The sequence below is a fragment of the Molossus molossus genome, unplaced genomic scaffold, assembly GCF_014108415.1.
Source record: "Molossus molossus isolate mMolMol1 unplaced genomic scaffold, mMolMol1.p scaffold_m16_p_4, whole genome shotgun sequence".
Lineage (NCBI taxonomy): Eukaryota > Metazoa > Chordata > Mammalia > Chiroptera > Molossidae > Molossus > Molossus molossus.
Genome location: NW_023425377.1, coordinates 68,711,690 through 68,728,616, shown reverse-complemented (window position 1 = coordinate 68,728,616; position 16,927 = coordinate 68,711,690). Strand labels below are relative to the sequence as shown.

General features: G+C 48.4%; 1 protein-coding gene across 2 annotated transcripts; it reads left to right on the top strand.

Moving 5' to 3' along the window:
• Positions 1–410: 410 nt before the first annotated feature.
• LOC118643660 (cytochrome P450 4F3-like) lies at positions 411–16,578 on the top strand. Of its 2 annotated transcripts, none has more exons than XM_036281970.1 (13): positions 411–472; positions 959–1,183; positions 6,101–6,245; positions 7,846–7,899; positions 7,993–8,120; positions 11,062–11,183; positions 11,892–12,162; positions 12,518–12,584; positions 12,775–12,904; positions 15,539–15,672; positions 15,753–15,817; positions 15,981–16,063; positions 16,236–16,578. In XM_036281970.1, the coding sequence occupies exons 2-13, from the start codon at positions 986–988 to the stop codon at positions 16,411–16,413; spliced, it is 1,575 nt and encodes a 524-aa protein (XP_036137863.1). In that variant the 5' UTR covers positions 411–472; positions 959–985; the 3' UTR covers positions 16,414–16,578. The 2 variants fall into 2 exon arrangements, with proteins under 2 accessions (XP_036137863.1, XP_036137864.1); XM_036281971.1 differs by having other exon boundaries at positions 443–472; positions 803–1,183.
• The last annotated feature ends 349 nt before the right edge of the window (positions 16,579–16,927 follow it).

Below are 16,927 nucleotides of genomic sequence, written 5' to 3'. Positions count from 1 at the left end.
GCTGGTTTCTTTGTTCCTATTCCCAGCAGGCACATCTCAGCTCAGGTCCTGAGCTGTTTGGAGATAGGACCGTGTGCCCTGCAGGAGCCCGGGAAATGTCTGGGACGAGGCCCACTTGGCAACTAAATAATCAAGTTCAAACTTTTACCTGCTGAACCCTAGCCTTGTCAGGGTAGGGGAAGAAGTAAACTTGGGAGCTGAGAGTCACCTTTGCCTACCCTCCAACCTACCCCCCTAATCCCACTAGGGGTCCTGAGTCCAGAGGTTCCAGTACCCACACCCTGTGACATTGAACTTGTTCCTCTCTGCCTTCATGCTTTGGGTGACTGCCACCAGAGAGGAAGCAGCCAGGCAAGCAGGGATTGGCTGACTCAGCCAAGTCCAGCCTCCTCCAGTTCAGAGGTCGCCAGGGACAAAGACTTTTCAGGAGGAGGGGAAGAGATTGTGTGGGAGAAGGTGCTCCAGGCAGAAGGTACTAGGCTGAGGCTGAGGGGGCTGAGGGTCCTTGGCCTGGGGTGGGGAGGGCCACAGCAATGATGGCTCCCAGGAGCAAGCTGTCGGGGTGGGAGTGGCTTGGGAATGGGGATGGTGGTTTCCTTGTAACTGGAGCTGCCCTGGCAACCTTCTGCTGATTCATTTTGGGCGGTTCTTCATCAGTCTTTTCTCTTTCTCTTGTCTCCTTGTCTCTCTCTCCCTGTCTCCCTCTGTCTTTCTTCCACTCTGTGTCTCCCTCTCTCTGTCTCTGTCTCTCTCTCCCTCTTTCTCTGTATTCCCTGTATTTCCCTGGGTCTCCCCTCCTCAGCCCCCATTTGCCAATCTCTGAGCCCTCCCTGTCCTGTCCCCAGCACTCACCTGCCCCTCTGTGTCCCTATGCCTCACACCCTTGGCCCTCTCCCTCTGTTTGTAAGCTGGTCTCTGCCTCTGAGCTCACCATTACCAGCCCTGTCTTTGGCCTCAGGAGCTCACCCTCTGTCTGCCTTGCAAGATGCTGCAGCTGAGCCTGTCCTGGCAGGGACTGGGGCCACTGGCGGCCTCCCCGTGGCTACTCCTGCTGCTGGTTGGGGGCTCCTGGCTCCTGGCTCGCTTCCTGGCCCGGGCCTACACCTTCTATGACAATGCTCACCGCCTCCGATGTTTCCCGCAGCCCCCAAAGCGGAACTGGTTTTGGGGTCATCTGGGCCAGGTGAGTGTGGGCATCAAGACAAGTCTGGGGTATCAGGCTAGATTTGTTACTCACAAGTTTGGTTTCTTGTCTTCCCATCTAAAAGAATTTAGACAAGGGACACAAATAAAAGCAAAGGCAGATTTATCGAGGCTTTGCAGAGGAAGAGAATGCTCAGATAGGGTTTCAGGTTCTGTGCCCCAAATGTGGGGCTTAGAGTATTTTAGGGCTTGAGGACACAGAAATCACTGGGGTTAACCAATCAGGGAATAGGTTAGCAGGCTTTCCCTTTTCTGAAACACTGATGTCCAGGTATATGAACACTGATATCCAAGTATATGTCACTGAAACAAAGCATTCTGGGATTGTGCAGCACTTATTATGGGGTGCAGGAAGGGACTTTCCTGACCAGGTATTGAATTTGTCTCTGTGGTTGGTAGCTTGGCTTTAGATCTGAAAAACAAACTTAAAAGAAGTCAGAGTAATTCCAGAACCATTGTTTTATAGCTACCTATTGATAACTGCCATAGTTCTGGTTGGGCTTGAATCAGAGCAATTTTTTTATTTTCATTTTTGTATGTGCCTCTAGCAGGAACCGAACCTGGGACTCTCTGGTTCGCAGGCCGATGCTCCAAACCACTGAGCCAAACTGGCCAGGACATTTTCTCGGAGCAATTTTTAGGGACATTTTATTCTACCCATTTCAGAAGGACTCCCCAGAGGGTGGGAATGGGGCTCAGAGGTGGGGCTGGGACAGCAGAGAAGTGAGGGAACCCTCTTTCCTCACCCCTACTAGGTGTGTTCCTCTCCTTTGTGCACTCCATGTCCCCAAACCGTTTATGTTCTTACCCTTCCTCACCCCAAGCCCACTTTGAATCACATTCCTACCTGTCTTTCCCCATCAGTCCACCTCTGAGGGTTTCTCAGGGTGGGCTGCACAGAGCCAGGTCTCTTGGTATGCCCACAGTCTCCAAGACTGGACTTGAGACCCCCTCAAGGTCCGCTCCCTGCCTGGCCTATCTCTGTTGGCCTCAGGCCAGTGTCCGCTCCTCTCTGGACCTCTGCTTCTCCAAAGGATTTAACTGTGACCTCCGCCATCCCTTGCCCCACAGGAAGCACAGCTGGGCCGAAGGAGAGGTGTAGTCAGTCTCTTCTTCTCCCCTTTTCTTGTTTTATATCTTACCTTCCACTCTCCAGATATATCAGTGGCCCCACTGCCCAACTTAGATCAAAGTTGACCACTTTACCTTTCGCCTCTGCCCTCATGGCGAAATTTCCCGAGAGGAGGCTCTTGGCTCCCTTTCCTCATTTCCAGCTTTATCCCCAGAGGCCCTTTGCTCATCTGGCATCCACCCCCTATTGCCACAATCATACTTTGGACTTTGTCGTCACCTATAAAGGCACTACCTCCAAAGTCACTGACCTGTGGGTTCTCTGACCAGAACCCTCTCTTTCTTCCAGCTTCTTTCTTCTTCCTTTCCCATCTTACACCATACCAGGATGTCCAGGCCCTTCTATGGCCCAGCCCAACAGCCTTCTTCTGACCTCATTTCCTTGGATACATTTAGCTCTGGCTCCATCCTTTACACATGGGCTGAAGTCTCTTGCCAATCGAGGTTTCCTTCTTGGCCTTGAAGGACAACCTTTGCCTGTTTGAGCTCAATCACCTCATCCTCTGATCTGTTATCCATAATGATGCTATAGAAGGTCATGAAATAGGACCACAGAGTGACAGCTAAATCCCCACCTGCCCACCTCCAGTGCACCCCAAGCTGCACGAAACCTCTTGTCTGGTTGCTCTGCTTTCTCCTCATGGACAAAGACTTGTCTTCACTTGTTGCCTCCATTTCCCTGTCTGACCCACCCCTACCATGCTCCTGTGAGATGAACATGAACCCCAGGTCCCAAATCCCATCTCCTTCACCTCCGAGCAACTCTCTGACCTTGCTGACAGCTCTGTCATCTTAAACCTCTTTTTTCTCTTGGTTCCAGGACAAGTTCCTGCCCTAGTCTTTCTCTACCTCCCTGTGACTCCTCTGACTCCAGTCTCGGCTCCTCCATCACCCCACCTTTCCATGTGGGGATTCTCCCAGTGTCTTAACCCCCCTTCTCTCTCCCAAGGCCATCTCCTTACCCAGGGCTCCAACTCTTGAGTAGACCATTAGTCCCCTGCATAAGTAAATTCCAAGTTCACAATTCTCCTGAGTCTGAGGTTGTGTGTCCAGCCTCTTCCTCCCCTCCTCATTATGAGTGAGGGGAGTCTCATAAATATCTTGTTCCACCAAGTCAGAATCTGAGATCACAGCTCCATCCCCAATCCTAACCCCCACCCTAAGTCTAGTTCATCATACAGTTGTCCACCTCCCATGCTTTAGGGTCCCCTGGCTTTTCTCTTCTCTTACCTACACATCTGGTCCTTCATCGCATCTATCTGTGCTGGCTCCATAACCTCTCCTCAGTCTGTCCCCTCTCTGAATCATCCTGCCACTCCTGGCACCATTCACCATCATCTTTCTATGGAAGCCTCTCCCAGCTCCCTCTCTGGTCTCCTCATTTCAGCTTTTGTTCCCTATAATCCTCTCTCTCTCTTTAGCTTTGGAGAGATTTTTCTGAAATTGAGTTTAGATCATATTTCTTCTGGGCTAAAAACTGATGACTGCCCATCACTCTGAAGATAAAGATAAATGTTGCCTGCCCTTACCAGCCCCACTCACACCTCAGACACTCAAAGTTCCTGCTTTATCTCCTCAGTGAACCAAGCCCTTCCTACCCCAGGGCCTTTGCTTATACTGGTCTTTTGACTGGAAACACTACTCTTCCTGTGGTTATCTGGTCAATTCCTCCTTATCCTCCCACTTTCAGCTCAAATGTAACTTCCTTTAGAAACCATGCTTGACCCCTCACCTTGACCTCTGACTTGGCCTTGCTCACATTTAAATAGTTAATTATCAAATTATTTGTTTACTATTCATTTGTCCCATTAGATAGTGGTACTGGGGGATAGACATAATATCTATAGTGCCCATGCCAGGAGCTGATATGCAATAGGCAATTAATAAAGATTTGATGATGTCATTTTGGAAGCCATGTTCTAGGCCTGGGTGAACTTGCAGTCAACTTTCTTGGTCATCCAAGGCCAAAGGGATAAGTGACCAGCTCCTCTCCTCCCTTCCCTCTGACCAGCTTATCACAGAACAGAATGTTCTAAGCTCATTACAAAACAGGAGGTCCCAAGCTCATCAGGAAGTTTGGTTGAGATTCTGGGTCTTGAAATGATCTCAGTGAGCCCTGGAGGCAGTGAGAATGTTATAAAGTTAATAGTTCTGACACCCCCTCCAAGGGCTTGGAGCTGAGGATGGCCTTGGGCACTCTTCCCTCCTCCAGTCCCTCTTGATGTGTCTTCTTTTCTTGATGAGCAATCTCATCAAGTGCCTCAGGGTCCTTGGAGAGCAGGGAGCAGGTCACAAAGTGAAAACCACTTATTTCACCTGCTTGGAGCACCTGAGATATTTGTCAGGCTCTGATAGAGCATTCTGAAGAACTGGAGAGGATGCCTCACCAGAAGGTGATCCACCCTCCTTCCCCTTTTGGGATACATGACTTCAGTTTCTCATTTGTAAATGGTATGATTAATAGGTGTGTCCATAGCTTCAGGAGAGAGAGAGAGATAGATAGACAGACAGACAGACAGACAGACAGATAGATAGATAGATAGATAGACAGGATGCACTATGAGAAATGATGGGTACATATATAATACATAGCTAGATAATAGAAAAAAAATGATGGATGGATGGGTGAATAGATAATTAGATGATAGATGAATAGATAGATAAGCAGATTATGAATAGATAGATGATAGATGAATAGATTGATAGACTGATAAATATAGATAGGTCATAGATATAGATAGATCATAGATAGATTGATAGATATATAGAGATAGATGATAGATAGATAGATGATGGATAAATGGATAGATAGATATAAATAGATAGGTACATACATACATATATATAGATATATACATGCATATATATGTATAAACAGAAGACAGATATGTGTGCATCTGTGTATGTTCTTATTTCTCTTACTCCCTCTGTTTACCAGTCTCTGCATGTGTTCTTCTCTCTGTCTCTCCCTTACTCTTTCTCTGCCCTTATTTCTCTGTTCATCTCTCCAAGTCTCTATCTGTTTCTCATCTCCATGTACTTCATGGCCCCCTAGTACCATCAGAATCAATCCCCTGCCTCTACTGACTCGTTTTTTCTTTTTAAAAATGTTTTTATTGATTTCAGAGAGAGGAAGGGAAAAGGAGATAAAGATAGAAACATAAGTGAGAGAGAAACATCCATTGGCACCTCCTGCATGCCCCCCACTGGGGATTGAGCCTGCAATGTGGGCATGTGTCCTGACCAGGAACTGAACTGGTGACTTCCAGGTGCATGGGACAATGCTCAACCAATTGAGCCATACCAGCTGGGCTTTACCCACTTTTGTTGCCCTGCTTGATAGATTACATGTATATGGAACTCCTTCTTGCTGCTCATAGCCAGGTGCTGGCTCTCTCACCTCTGGTCCTCTGAGTGGGCTATTCCTTTCCTTCCATCCACTATCGATCCATCTATTATCTATCTATCTATCTATCTATCTATCTATCTATCTATCTATCTAACCATATACTTATCTATCTCCTAACGAAAAACAGAAATAAAGATAGTGAGGATACGAAAGAGGCATATAAGTAGATAGACATAAAAAAAAAAGACAGAGACCAACAAAGAGAAGCTGATTTAGTGAGGTGTAAACAGGTGGAGACCAATATTCCAGACAGAAGAAGTTAAGGGGGTGAGTGTGGTGTGGTGGGTAGGGGTACAGTGGCAGTTGTAGCATCTGAGGCTCCCTGCCAGGCCTTGCCTCACCCCCACTCATTCCCAGGTGAAGAGCAATGAGGAGGGCTTGCGGCTGATAGAGGAGCTGGGCCACCACTTTCGTGACATCCACCTCTGGTGGGTTGGGCCCTTCTACCCTGTCCTGCGGCTTGTCCACCCTAAGTTTGTTGCCCCCCTGCTCCAGGCCCCAGGTATTTATCCCAGGAGCTCTCAAACCCAGCCTCTCTCTTGCCTCTGCTCCCAGCCCTTCCCACCCCTGGACAGACCAGGTTGAGCAAGGGAATGGACAACAATGACAGAGACCATGACTGTGACACTAACCTGCTGAGTGACTCTGAGAAGGTCCCTGGCTCTCTCTAGTTGCCAAAGTCTCTTTCAGTTTTGAGTGGCAGAAACTCAACACTGTTGGTCTAAGTAAAGAAAGGGGATCTATTGACTGAAAAGCTCAGAGAGGGTTGTCTGCAGGCATGGCTGGATCCAGGTGTTCAAATAATACCATTGGAAATCTGTCTTCATCTCATAGTTCTGTATTCGTCTGTGCAAGCTTCACTTTCATGTGGTGAAAATGAGTCCCAGAGCTCAATCGCCATGGAAATGTGAGCTCATTCCCTACAGACCCAGGAAAAATGGCAGTACTACTTAAATTGGCCTGACCTGGGTTACAGAGACCAATTTCTCGTCTAATAATTGTGAATGGATTGCCAAGGCTCAGGGTCATATTCTTAGCTCTGGAGTAGAAGATGGGTTGGCATGGCCACCCTCTTAACTATTTGGACTAAGCGTGGAGGACAGATGGGGTGTTGGTTCCAGGAAAAGGAGATAAACACTGGACAGGCAGATACCAGATGTCCATCTACCAGCATCCTTGCTAGGTGGGCATTTCCTGGGTGAGGAAACCGAGGCTCAGAAAAGTGTAGTGACTTCTCAAGGCCACAGAGCATGCTGAAGCTTTCTTCTTAGTTCTGTTTTCAGCTGCCCTGGCTGCCTCTAATGGGAAGGACCGTAAGCTAGAAGGTGATTTGGGATGGGAAGAAGGATGACCCCAGGTTGAGTATTGTGTCTGGTAGGCCCTGGGTGGCTGGTCTAGAGGGAGCAGTGGCAGCTCTTTATGGTGAGTGGAGCTCAGTATCTAGGAGGGCAGCATCCTCTGGTCTCTGTAAGGACAGAGGAGCCCCTGACCTAAGCACTTAATGCTGGGTGTACGGTGGAGGAGAGTACTGAGAAAGTCAGGGTCACACCTGAGCCATGTCTGAGACATTAATGGGACCCTATTTAAGTCCTGCCTGGGGCCCGTTTGTTTGTGGGACACACTGAGGTCATGTCAGATTGTCTTTGCATCCATGTCAGAGCATGCTGTGTTATGCCAGGGCATGCCATGCACGTTGGGACCATATCAGATGTCCCAGGAGATGTCAGAGAGTGCTGGGGCAGATGGGGTGTCCTAGGTCCCTGTAAAGGCATTCTGTAGAGCACTGGGCTGTGCTCTGGTGTGCATAATGTCAAATCACATAGGAGTCATGTCAAGGTGTGCTGAAGCATGTTGTGCCATGTTGGGGTGTGTCTAAGCATGTAGGAGTGTGTCTTTGGGCTCTGCCTTTGCCCTGCTCTGTTGCAGCCTGGTCTGGTCCCCCCATACCTCCCCTCTCCTCACTGTTTCCTCTGCCCTTGTCCCATTTCTGCTATGCTGGGCTTGGAGGGGGAATGCAGACCCCTGGGTGGGAGCCTCCTTCCCTACACCAAAAGTTCCTCTCCTCCCCCCTCCATGGCCCTGATGGTTCTCATTCATGTCAGCCACCATTGCGCCCAAGGATATGTTTTTTTACAACTTCATGAAGCCCTGGCTGGGTGAGTAACTGAGGGTGAAGAGGGTTGGGGACACCCTTGGGGGACCAGGGGAAGGCACTGTCCTTGTCCACTCCCTGTGGTTGCCTGTATTAGGGGATGGGCTTCTGCTGAGTGCTGGTGACAAGTGGAGCCACCACCGCCGCATGTTGACACCTGCCTTCCACTTTGACATCTTGAAGCCCTATGTGAAGATTTTCAATAAGAGCACAGACATCATGCATGTGAGTTCCTTAAACCCAGGGACCCAGCAGGAGCCTTGGGAAATAAGGATTGGCTTCAGATACATATGGTTTGGCGTCTTAGCTCTGTTGGATGGCTTTGGGGCCATTGCATTCCATCTGAAAGCCTCAGTTTCCTCATCTGTACAATTGAGGTAATAATCCACCCCCCTGCCCTGGCTGATGTGGCTCAGCGGTTAGAGTGTTGGCCCGCGGACCAGAGAGATCCAGGTTTGGTTCCTGCTAAGGGCACATAACTCAGTTGCAGTTTGTCCCTGGCCCCGGTTGGGGTTGTGTGGGTGGCAGCCAGTTGATGTGTCTCTCTCACGTCGATGTTTCTCTCTCTCTCTTCCTCCCTCTCTCCCTCCTGTTCTTTATCTGAAGATAAATGAAGAAAAAAAAAAGTACTTGGGTGAGGATTTTTAAAAACAAATTGCTCCCCCCTTTTTTTAATCCTCATCCGAGGATTTTTTTTTTTCACTTATCTTCAGGTAGAGTAGAAGGGAGGGAGGGAGAGAGAGAAAGAGAGAAAGAAACATTGGCCTGGGGTGCAGAGAGAGAGAGAAACATTGATGTGAAAGAGACAGCCAGGGACTGAACCACAACCAAGGTACATGCCCTTGGCCAGAATCAAACCTGTGACTGGTCCACGGGCCAACATTAACTGCTGAGCCAAACTGGCCAGGGCAATAATCCCTTTTTAAAGGTGGTCAAGGTGATGTAATGGAATCATGTTCCTGGCACTAGTGCTCAGAAGGCTTTAATTTCTAGTCTGCTCACTGAAGCCTCTAAATTCAAGCCTCAATAGTAACTTTTTCTGCATAAGTCACCACCTTAAAACTCATGGACTTGGCCCTGGCCCGTTTGGCTCAGTGGTTAGAGCATCGGCCTGGGGTCCAGAGAGATCCAGGTTCAGTTCCCGCTAAGGGCATGTACCTCGGTTGTAGTTTGTTCTTGGCCCTGGTTGGGTCGTGTGGGTGGCAGCCACTCAATGTGTCCCTTTCACATCAATGTCTCTCTCTCTCTCTCTCTCTCTCTCTCTCCCTCCCTCCCACTCTATCTGAACAAAAAATGGAAAAATGTCCTCAGGTAAGGATAAAACAAAAAAATTATATTAAAAAAAACAAAAAACAAAAACTCATGGACTTGAAAGCATTAATTAGTATTTGTTGTTGCTAATGAGGTGATGGATCAGTTGAGTAGTTCTTGTCTTGGCTGGAATCACACAATGTCTGTGGTCAGGGCTGGGCTCAGTAGACAGCTCTGCTGATTCAGGCTCAGCTCTGTCACATGTTTGGGGCTTGACTAGCTATTGGCTGGTCTAGGATGGCTTTGATCATACGAATGGACTCCTGCATTTGTCTTTTTTTCTGGTAAGCTAGCCTGGCCTCACTTGCATAGTGGAGAGTACATTCCAAGAGAAGGAGCAGAAACATGTAGTATCTCTTGAAGCCTGGTTTTAGAATTAGCACACCATCATTTCCATTTTTTCTGTTGGCTGAAGCAAGTCCCACATCCAGCTCAGATTCAAGAGGTGGATAAAGAGGTTCTGCCTCCTAATGGAAAAATTGCACTGTCTCATCAAAAAGAGCATATAGGAGAGACAAAGAAACGGGAAAAAAAAATTTTTTTTTTATCCTCACCCAAGGACATTTTTCCATTTTTTGTTCAGCTAGTGTGGGAGAGAGAGAGAGGAAGAGACAAAGAGAGGAAAACATTGACGTGAAAGGGACACATCGAGTGGCTGCCTCCTGCACCACCCAACCAGGGCCGGGGACAAACTGCAGCCGATGTACATGCCCTTAGTGAGAACCGAACCCGGGTCTCTCTGGACCACGGGCTGACGCTCTAACTGCTGAGCCAAACTGGCCAGGGCTGGGAACATTTTTGAAGTCACCTACCACTATGATAATGATGACGATGATGACGATAGCTAACAGTTACTTAGCACTTACTGTATACCAAACATGATGTGCCAATTCCATGGCACATGTTGTATAATGTAATTTTAACAACGCTATGAAGTAGAGATGATTATTATGGACATTTTACAGATGATGAAGCAGAAAGTCAGAGAGGTTAGGGAGCTTGGCTGAGTTCACTTAACTAGTAAGTGAGCTATGAGTGGTGATCAAGAATTTTAACCTGGCCCTGGCCGATTTGGCTCAGCAGTTAGAGCGTCAGCCTGCGGTCCAGAGAGACCCAGGTTCGGTTCTCACTGAGGGCATGTACCTCGGTTGCAGTTTGTCCCTGGCCCTGGTTGGGTCATGCGAGAGGCAGCCACTCGATGCGTCCCTTTCATGTCAATGTTTCTCTCTCTCTCTCTCTTCCTCTCTCTCCCTCCTACTCTATCTGAACAAAAAATGGAAAAATGTCCTCGGGTGAGGATTAAAAAAAAAAAAAGAATTTTAACCTGGTTTGTCTGATACCAAAACAGGTTATATTTTTTTTTTTTTTTTTTTATTCTCACCTGAGGACATTTTTCCATTTTTTGTTCAGATAGAGTAGGAGGGAGAGAGAGGAAGAGAGAGAGAGAGAGAAACATCGACGTGAAAGGGACACATCGAGTGGCTGCCACCCGCACGACCAACCAGGGCCAGGGACAAACTGCAACCAAGGCACATGCCCTCAGCGGGAACCGAACCTGGGTCTCTCCGGACCGCAGGTGGGCGCTCTAACCGCTGAGCCAAACCGGCCAGGGCCAAAACAGGTTATCTTAACTTTACTGAAGATTTGACAGGTGGAGCCCAGAGGAGGACAATGACCTTGAACCCAAGTCTCCTGACTCCCAGACATGGGGTCATTTCCACTCAAGCTTGGTCCTCCCTGGGGATAAGTGCCTGGGGCAGAGGACCAAAAGGCAGGGTCTGAGGGACTCCATCCAAGTGGTTGGGGTTGGGGAAGGGCTCAGTGAAGCCCCAGCTCTGTCTCCTTCTCTGTCCAGGCCAAGTGGCAGCGCCTGGCCTCAGAGGGCGGCACCCGTCTGGACATGTTTGAACACATCAGTCTCATGACCCTGGACAGTCTGCAGAAATGTGTCTTCAGTTTTGACAGCAATTGCCAGGAGTGAGTCTCTGCCCAGAGCCTGGGAACATGAGCCATGGACCCAAGGGAGTAGATGGAGGGAGGGCTGACCAGGACAATCATAACGGCCTTCCTGTAGGAGGTGGGTCAGAGCTGGACATTCAAGGATAAGGTTGGGGAAAGAAAATGAGCAATTTTTTCAGGTGGGTAAAAGTGTTTGATAAAGGCCAGGAGGCTATAATGAGCAGAGGGTGTGTAACAGTGAGGAGATATCCTGCTAATGAGGTTGGAGGGCTTGGCAGGAGCTGGATCTTAGTGACATTCAAAAGCTAAGCAAAGAGTTATGAATTTTATCCTGAGGTTTTCAGGGAGCCATGGAAGGTGTTTGTACAGATGAGCGTTGTGGTCAAAGCTGAGCTTAGACATCTGAGTCTAGAGATGGTTGATGTTGTGTAGACACAGGATGCAAGGAGACCATGAAGAGGACTGAGCTTGGTGGAAAAAATCGGGCATATTTGAGAGAAATTGAGGCAGAATGGGTAGGGGCAGATATTGCATAGGAGAGAGAGGAGATGAGCATGATTCCTAAGCTTTGTCCTAGGGTCTAGGACATGAGGCAGCTCATAGAGATATAAGCATGTTTGGACGGCATCCTTTTCTGGATTGAACATGGTCTTGGGTTCTGGCTGGGAGGGCCTCCAAGGATTTCATGTGTGTTAAGGAGATGCTTTCACTGGCTTGGTCCTGCAGGTATCCCAGCGAATATATTGCTGCCATCTTGGAGCTCAGTGCCCTGGTGACAAAACGAGCCCAGCAGATATTCTTGCGCATGGATTTCCTGTACTACCTCACCCCCGATGGGTGGCGCTTCCGCAGGGCTTGTGACCTGGTGCACAACTTCACAGACAGCATCATCCAAGACCGGCGTCGCACCCTTATTAGCCAGGGTTCCCATGACTTCCTCAAAGCCAAGGCTAAAGCTAAGACTTTGGACTTCATTGATGTGCTCCTTCTGGCCAAGGTGGGCTTCTCCAGGATCTGAATTCAAGAGATAAAATGGACATTAATTTCAAATATCAGATCAAAGAACTTGAACTTGAAGCAGAGAGCACTGGGGAGCCATGGAGGGTGCTTGAGGAATGGAGGAATGGGTCAGAGATAAACTGTAGACATGACTGTGTAGAAGGCTGTCTGGAAGGAGTCAACAGGAGGCGAGAGGCAGGAGACAGGAGACAATGGAGGAAGCATGTGGGGTGAGCTTTGGAGATGAGGAGGGAAAGATCCTGCTTGGATGATATAGCTTCAGGGACTGTTTCAGGTTAGACTCAGGCATCCTCAGAGCTGGTGTGATTCAAGTTATCTTGCCCTTTCTCAAGGATGAAAATGGGAAGGAACTGTCAGATGAGGACATCCGAGCTGAGGCTGATACCTTTATGTTTGAGGGTAAGGGTCCCAGTGTGGGATTACAGAAGTGGTGAGGTCTCTCCATCCCAGGTACTTGGCAGGTAGGCCCTGGGCCACCCCATTCCACCCCACCCTCCCTACCCTCCCTAAGGGTCTTAATAGAAGAGCACTGCCCATCTTCTGGTATTCAAGCAGCCCAGACACCCAAGCCTGTCTGACTGCCTCTCAGGCCATGACACCACAGCCAGCGGCCTCTCCTGGGTCCTGTACAACCTCGCAAAGCACCCAGAATACCAGGAACGCTGCCGGCAGGAGGTGCAACAGCTCCTGAGGGACCGGGAACCTGTAGAGATTGAATGGTGAGTGAGGTCTCTTCCTGAGGCGGTCTCTTTGGCTCTGCTCCCGATGTGAAGATCTTTTTGTTGATTCTGTCATTCTGTCATCCCATTTAGTGGGAATGGAAGCAGAGCCCAGAGGCAGGGTTTGGTATCCAGTCTGGATAGCAAGGGAAAGTTTGACAGCTTTTAGGACAGAAAAATCTGAGTGTTCACATTTATTGCCCTACTAACTTGCTATGTGACTTTAATAAAATCAGTTTCCTTTTGGGAATGCCACGTTTCTCCTCTGTAAATTGGGTGTGTGTGTGTGTGTGTGTGTGTGAATGTCTCCCCCACAGGCTACTTAGAGAATTGCAACAACATGTGTAAAACGGATGCCGCCCAGCAGGCTTTCAGTAAATCAACTTCTCCCCCCTCCCTCTCTTGCATTTTTTTTTTTTTTTTTTTTTTTTTGGTACGTGCCCCTAGCGGAAACCAAACTCGGGACTCTCTGGTCCACAGGCCAACGCTCCAACCACCGAGCCAACCTAGCCAGGGCCCCTCCCTTGCATTTCTGCATGAAGTTGTAATTTTCCCCCAAAGACCCTCACTCCCCTAATTTTTGCTCTTTTCTCTTGTTCCCACCTAATAGTATATTCCAGGGATTCCCAGGAAATCTTTAGAGGTAAAGAAATCATCCATCTTCTCATTCAGTAAACCTGTCCACACTGCCTTTTCCCAATTCAGTGTCTTGTTCCATTTGAGTCCTACCTGGGCAAGGCTGGGGCTGAGAGGAAAGGAGGTGAAACTGGGTAGTGAAACAGTAAATATGTATTCACCACACTGAGTGAACAATGCTCCTGGCCAGGGAATAGCTTGTGCAAAGGCCAGGACAGAGGCATGCAGGAGTGAGCCTGGCATGTTTGGGAGGAAGTAAAGGTAGCCGGATGCTTGTGACATTTCCAGTTTGAAGAAAGAGAGGGGCTCCAGATAAGGCTGAACTGGAAATGAAAGCTCTCCTTGGAGTGCTTTGGAAACCATGTTAAGAGATTCTAAGGGTATCATTTCAATTCTTTGGATAAAATTCTTTGGATATTGGATAAAAGGTAAAAACGGTCAGGGATGCTGCCACTAGGGTCTCACACTGGGCAGAAATGGTCAGGCAGTGGCCATGTGCTCAGTCATTGGTTAGGGGCTGCCCGAGTAAGTGCAGCCTTGGCATGAATGCTGCAGCAGGGCCCAGAGACCCTACAGCTGGAAGCTGTCAGCTGATTGTTCTCCTTGCAGCTGTACAGCAGCTTCTTTCTTTCTTTCTTTCTTTCTTTCTTTCTTTCTTTCTTTCTTTCTTTCTTTCTTTCTTTCTTTCTTCTTTCATTTTTAGTACATGCCCCTTGTGAGAACCGAACCCGGGACTCTCTGGTCCACAGGCTGATGCTCCAACCTCTGAGCCAAACTGGCCAGGGAAGCAGGCTCTTTCTTGAAGGGAGAACCATGACTAATGTAGGGCAATGGGAAGCCATGGGAGATGTTTGAGCAGCAGAGAGGTCAGATATGGGCATAAGAAACATCTCTTTGCAACTACAGGGGAAACTGGAGGGGATGAGCTGGGCCCTGGGGGGCTGGGGTCAGATTCTGGGCCAAGGGCTGGAGGACGGAAAAGAGATATTAGACTGGACAAACACTTTGGAGGTAGTGCTGTCAACTTCAAGGCTTTTCTCAGCACAGCAGTTCTGTGAGATGGAGAAATGTTTTTCTCCCAGCTTTATGGCGATATAGTGAACATAATACTGTGTAAGTTCAAGGTATACAATGTGATGATTTGATAAACGTGTATGTTGCATAATGAGTACAATAAGGTTAGTTAATACACTCATCCCCTTGCATAGGGAGTAGATAAGAATCTCGTTTGTTTTATTTCCACATCATTGGTTGTCTGAGAACCTTCTACCAAACTATCCATCCATCGCCCAGGGGCTTGTGGGACCTCCTTTACCAGGTGCTAAACTTTCACCTATTCTCTTGTAGTCTCCGAGCTCTCTATTCTGTTCCACGGGTGTTTTCTTGTTCTTGCAACAATACCACACTGTTTTTTTATTGCTCTGCTTTTGTGATGGGTTTTAATATCTGGTAGATTGATTTTTCTTTCTTTGATCTTTTATTTTTTTAAATTGACCTATATCTTAATGAACTTTAATTCTTTCAAGTTGAATAACAATCAAGTTCCAAGAAGACTACAAGTAGATGTTTCTCAGATTGCATTGAATATGTTGATTAACTGATATATCAGTTAATATATCTGATACTTTCACATTAGGTCATCCCACCTTAGAGTATGGAGTGGGTCTTACTTATTCAAATAATCTTCTAAGTCCATCATATATATAAAATTTGCTCTAAGGAAATTATATAATTTAAAAAACTTTTATGCAAATATACAAATGCTTTTAAGAATACCCTGTGAGTGTTGTGTTTTGCTCAGAAATGGTTCTGAAAACACCAGCCTACATTTTCTTTAGCAACTTTTGTGATTTTGACTTTCTAATGCTCAAATTTTTGGTTCATCTGGAATTTATTTTGTTATAGGAATGAGGTGTGGAGAGGACCTCCAGGGGTAGAAGGAGGACTGGGGATGTTTCTGGATTTGCTCCCTGGATAACTGTTGTGGGGGTTCCTTAGGGACGACCTGGCCCAGTTGCCCTTCCTGACCATGTGCATCAAGGAGAGTCTGCGCTTGCACCCCCCAGTCACGGTCATCTCCCGCTGCTGTACTCAGGATGTCTTGCTTCCTGATGGCAGGGTCATCCCCAAAGGTGCTGGCAATGACAGGGAGAGAAGGGTGGTCGTCTTATCAGCGGAAACCTTGCCCTGACTGCCCCTTCCTCCCCCATAGGAAACATCTGTGCCATCAGCATCTTTGGGGTTCATCACAACCCGTCAGTCTGGCGGGACCCTGAGGTGCTGCTCCTCCCCCCTTTCCATCCTGGGACCTGGTGATGGGGAGGGATCTTACCTCGGGAAATCAGACACTCCCCGTCCATTGTATCCACATGTCTTTTCTGGGGGTGTCTGGGTGTCCTGAGAAATCCCATCCAGCAGGCCTGCCTCTCTTCACCTCCAGGTATACAATCCCTTCCGCTTTGATCCAGAAACACCTCAGAAGAGGTCACCTCTGGCGTTTATTCCCTTCTCAGTGGGGCCCAGGTGAGGCCAGCGGGTGTCTGAGGTGGGCATGGCTTATGGGTGGTGCTGCTCAGGGGCTATTACTAGCCCACTTGGGGTTCCCAGTGCAATTAGCCCCCTTCCTTATCCCCGCAGGCAGGTGGAAATTAGGGTCCTGGACTTAGTACGAGCCTCCACCCCCTCCTGCCCACAGGAACTGCATTGGGCAGACATTCGCCATGGCGGAGATGAAGGTGGTCCTGGCGCTCACGCTGCTGCGCTTCCGAGTCCTGCCGGACACCGTGGAGCCGCGCAGGAAGCCGGAGCTGATCCTGCGCGCGGAGGGCGGACTCTGGCTGCGGGTGGAGCCGCTCAGCGCAGGCCGTCAGTGACCCTCCGCTGCCTGGCTTGGAATCCACCCTGACCCTACACACCTTCCTTTGAAGGTTCCCAGGAAAAGAAACTGTTGTCACCTCTGTCTCAGTGTCAGCGCTTAGGGCCTAAGGGGACCCAGGGAGTGGATGTGGCTGGGTGGAGGGGGTCTTGTGTCCCCAGCAGACCTTAGGGCCCCCACGCTAATCACAGGTTCCCCCAGAGCTCAAGCATGGTCTTTATAGTGTGGGTAATGGGGAACCATGGGAGGTGTTTGAGCAGAAGAGGAACCAGGTTTAAGGATGGATTTGAGGCTCTGAGTTGCACAGGAGAACCTATAGTGAAACTAAATTCTGGCCACTCTGACTTCAGTTCTGACCTCCTAATATGCCTAATCTTTTCTCACCTCAGGATCTTTCCCAGTGTTTCTATGGTTACTATGTTACAATGTTTACTTAAACATAACAAGCCTGGTTGCCTTATAGTTTGTGCCTGATCATTGCAATAACTGTATCTGTTACATTGTTGTTTCTG

Coding starts and splice junctions, on each gene's coding strand:
- LOC118643660 (XM_036281970.1), top strand. CDS start 986: ATGCTGCAGCTGAGCCTGTCCTGGCAGGGACTGGGGCCACTGGCGGCC. Junction 12,585..12,774: donor TGATACCTTTATGTTTGAGG/GTAAGGGTCCCA, acceptor ACTGCCTCTCAG/GCCATGACACCACAGCCAGC. Junction 16,064..16,235: donor CCCTTCTCAGTGGGGCCCAG/GTGAGGCCAGCG, acceptor TCCTGCCCACAG/GAACTGCATTGGGCAGACAT.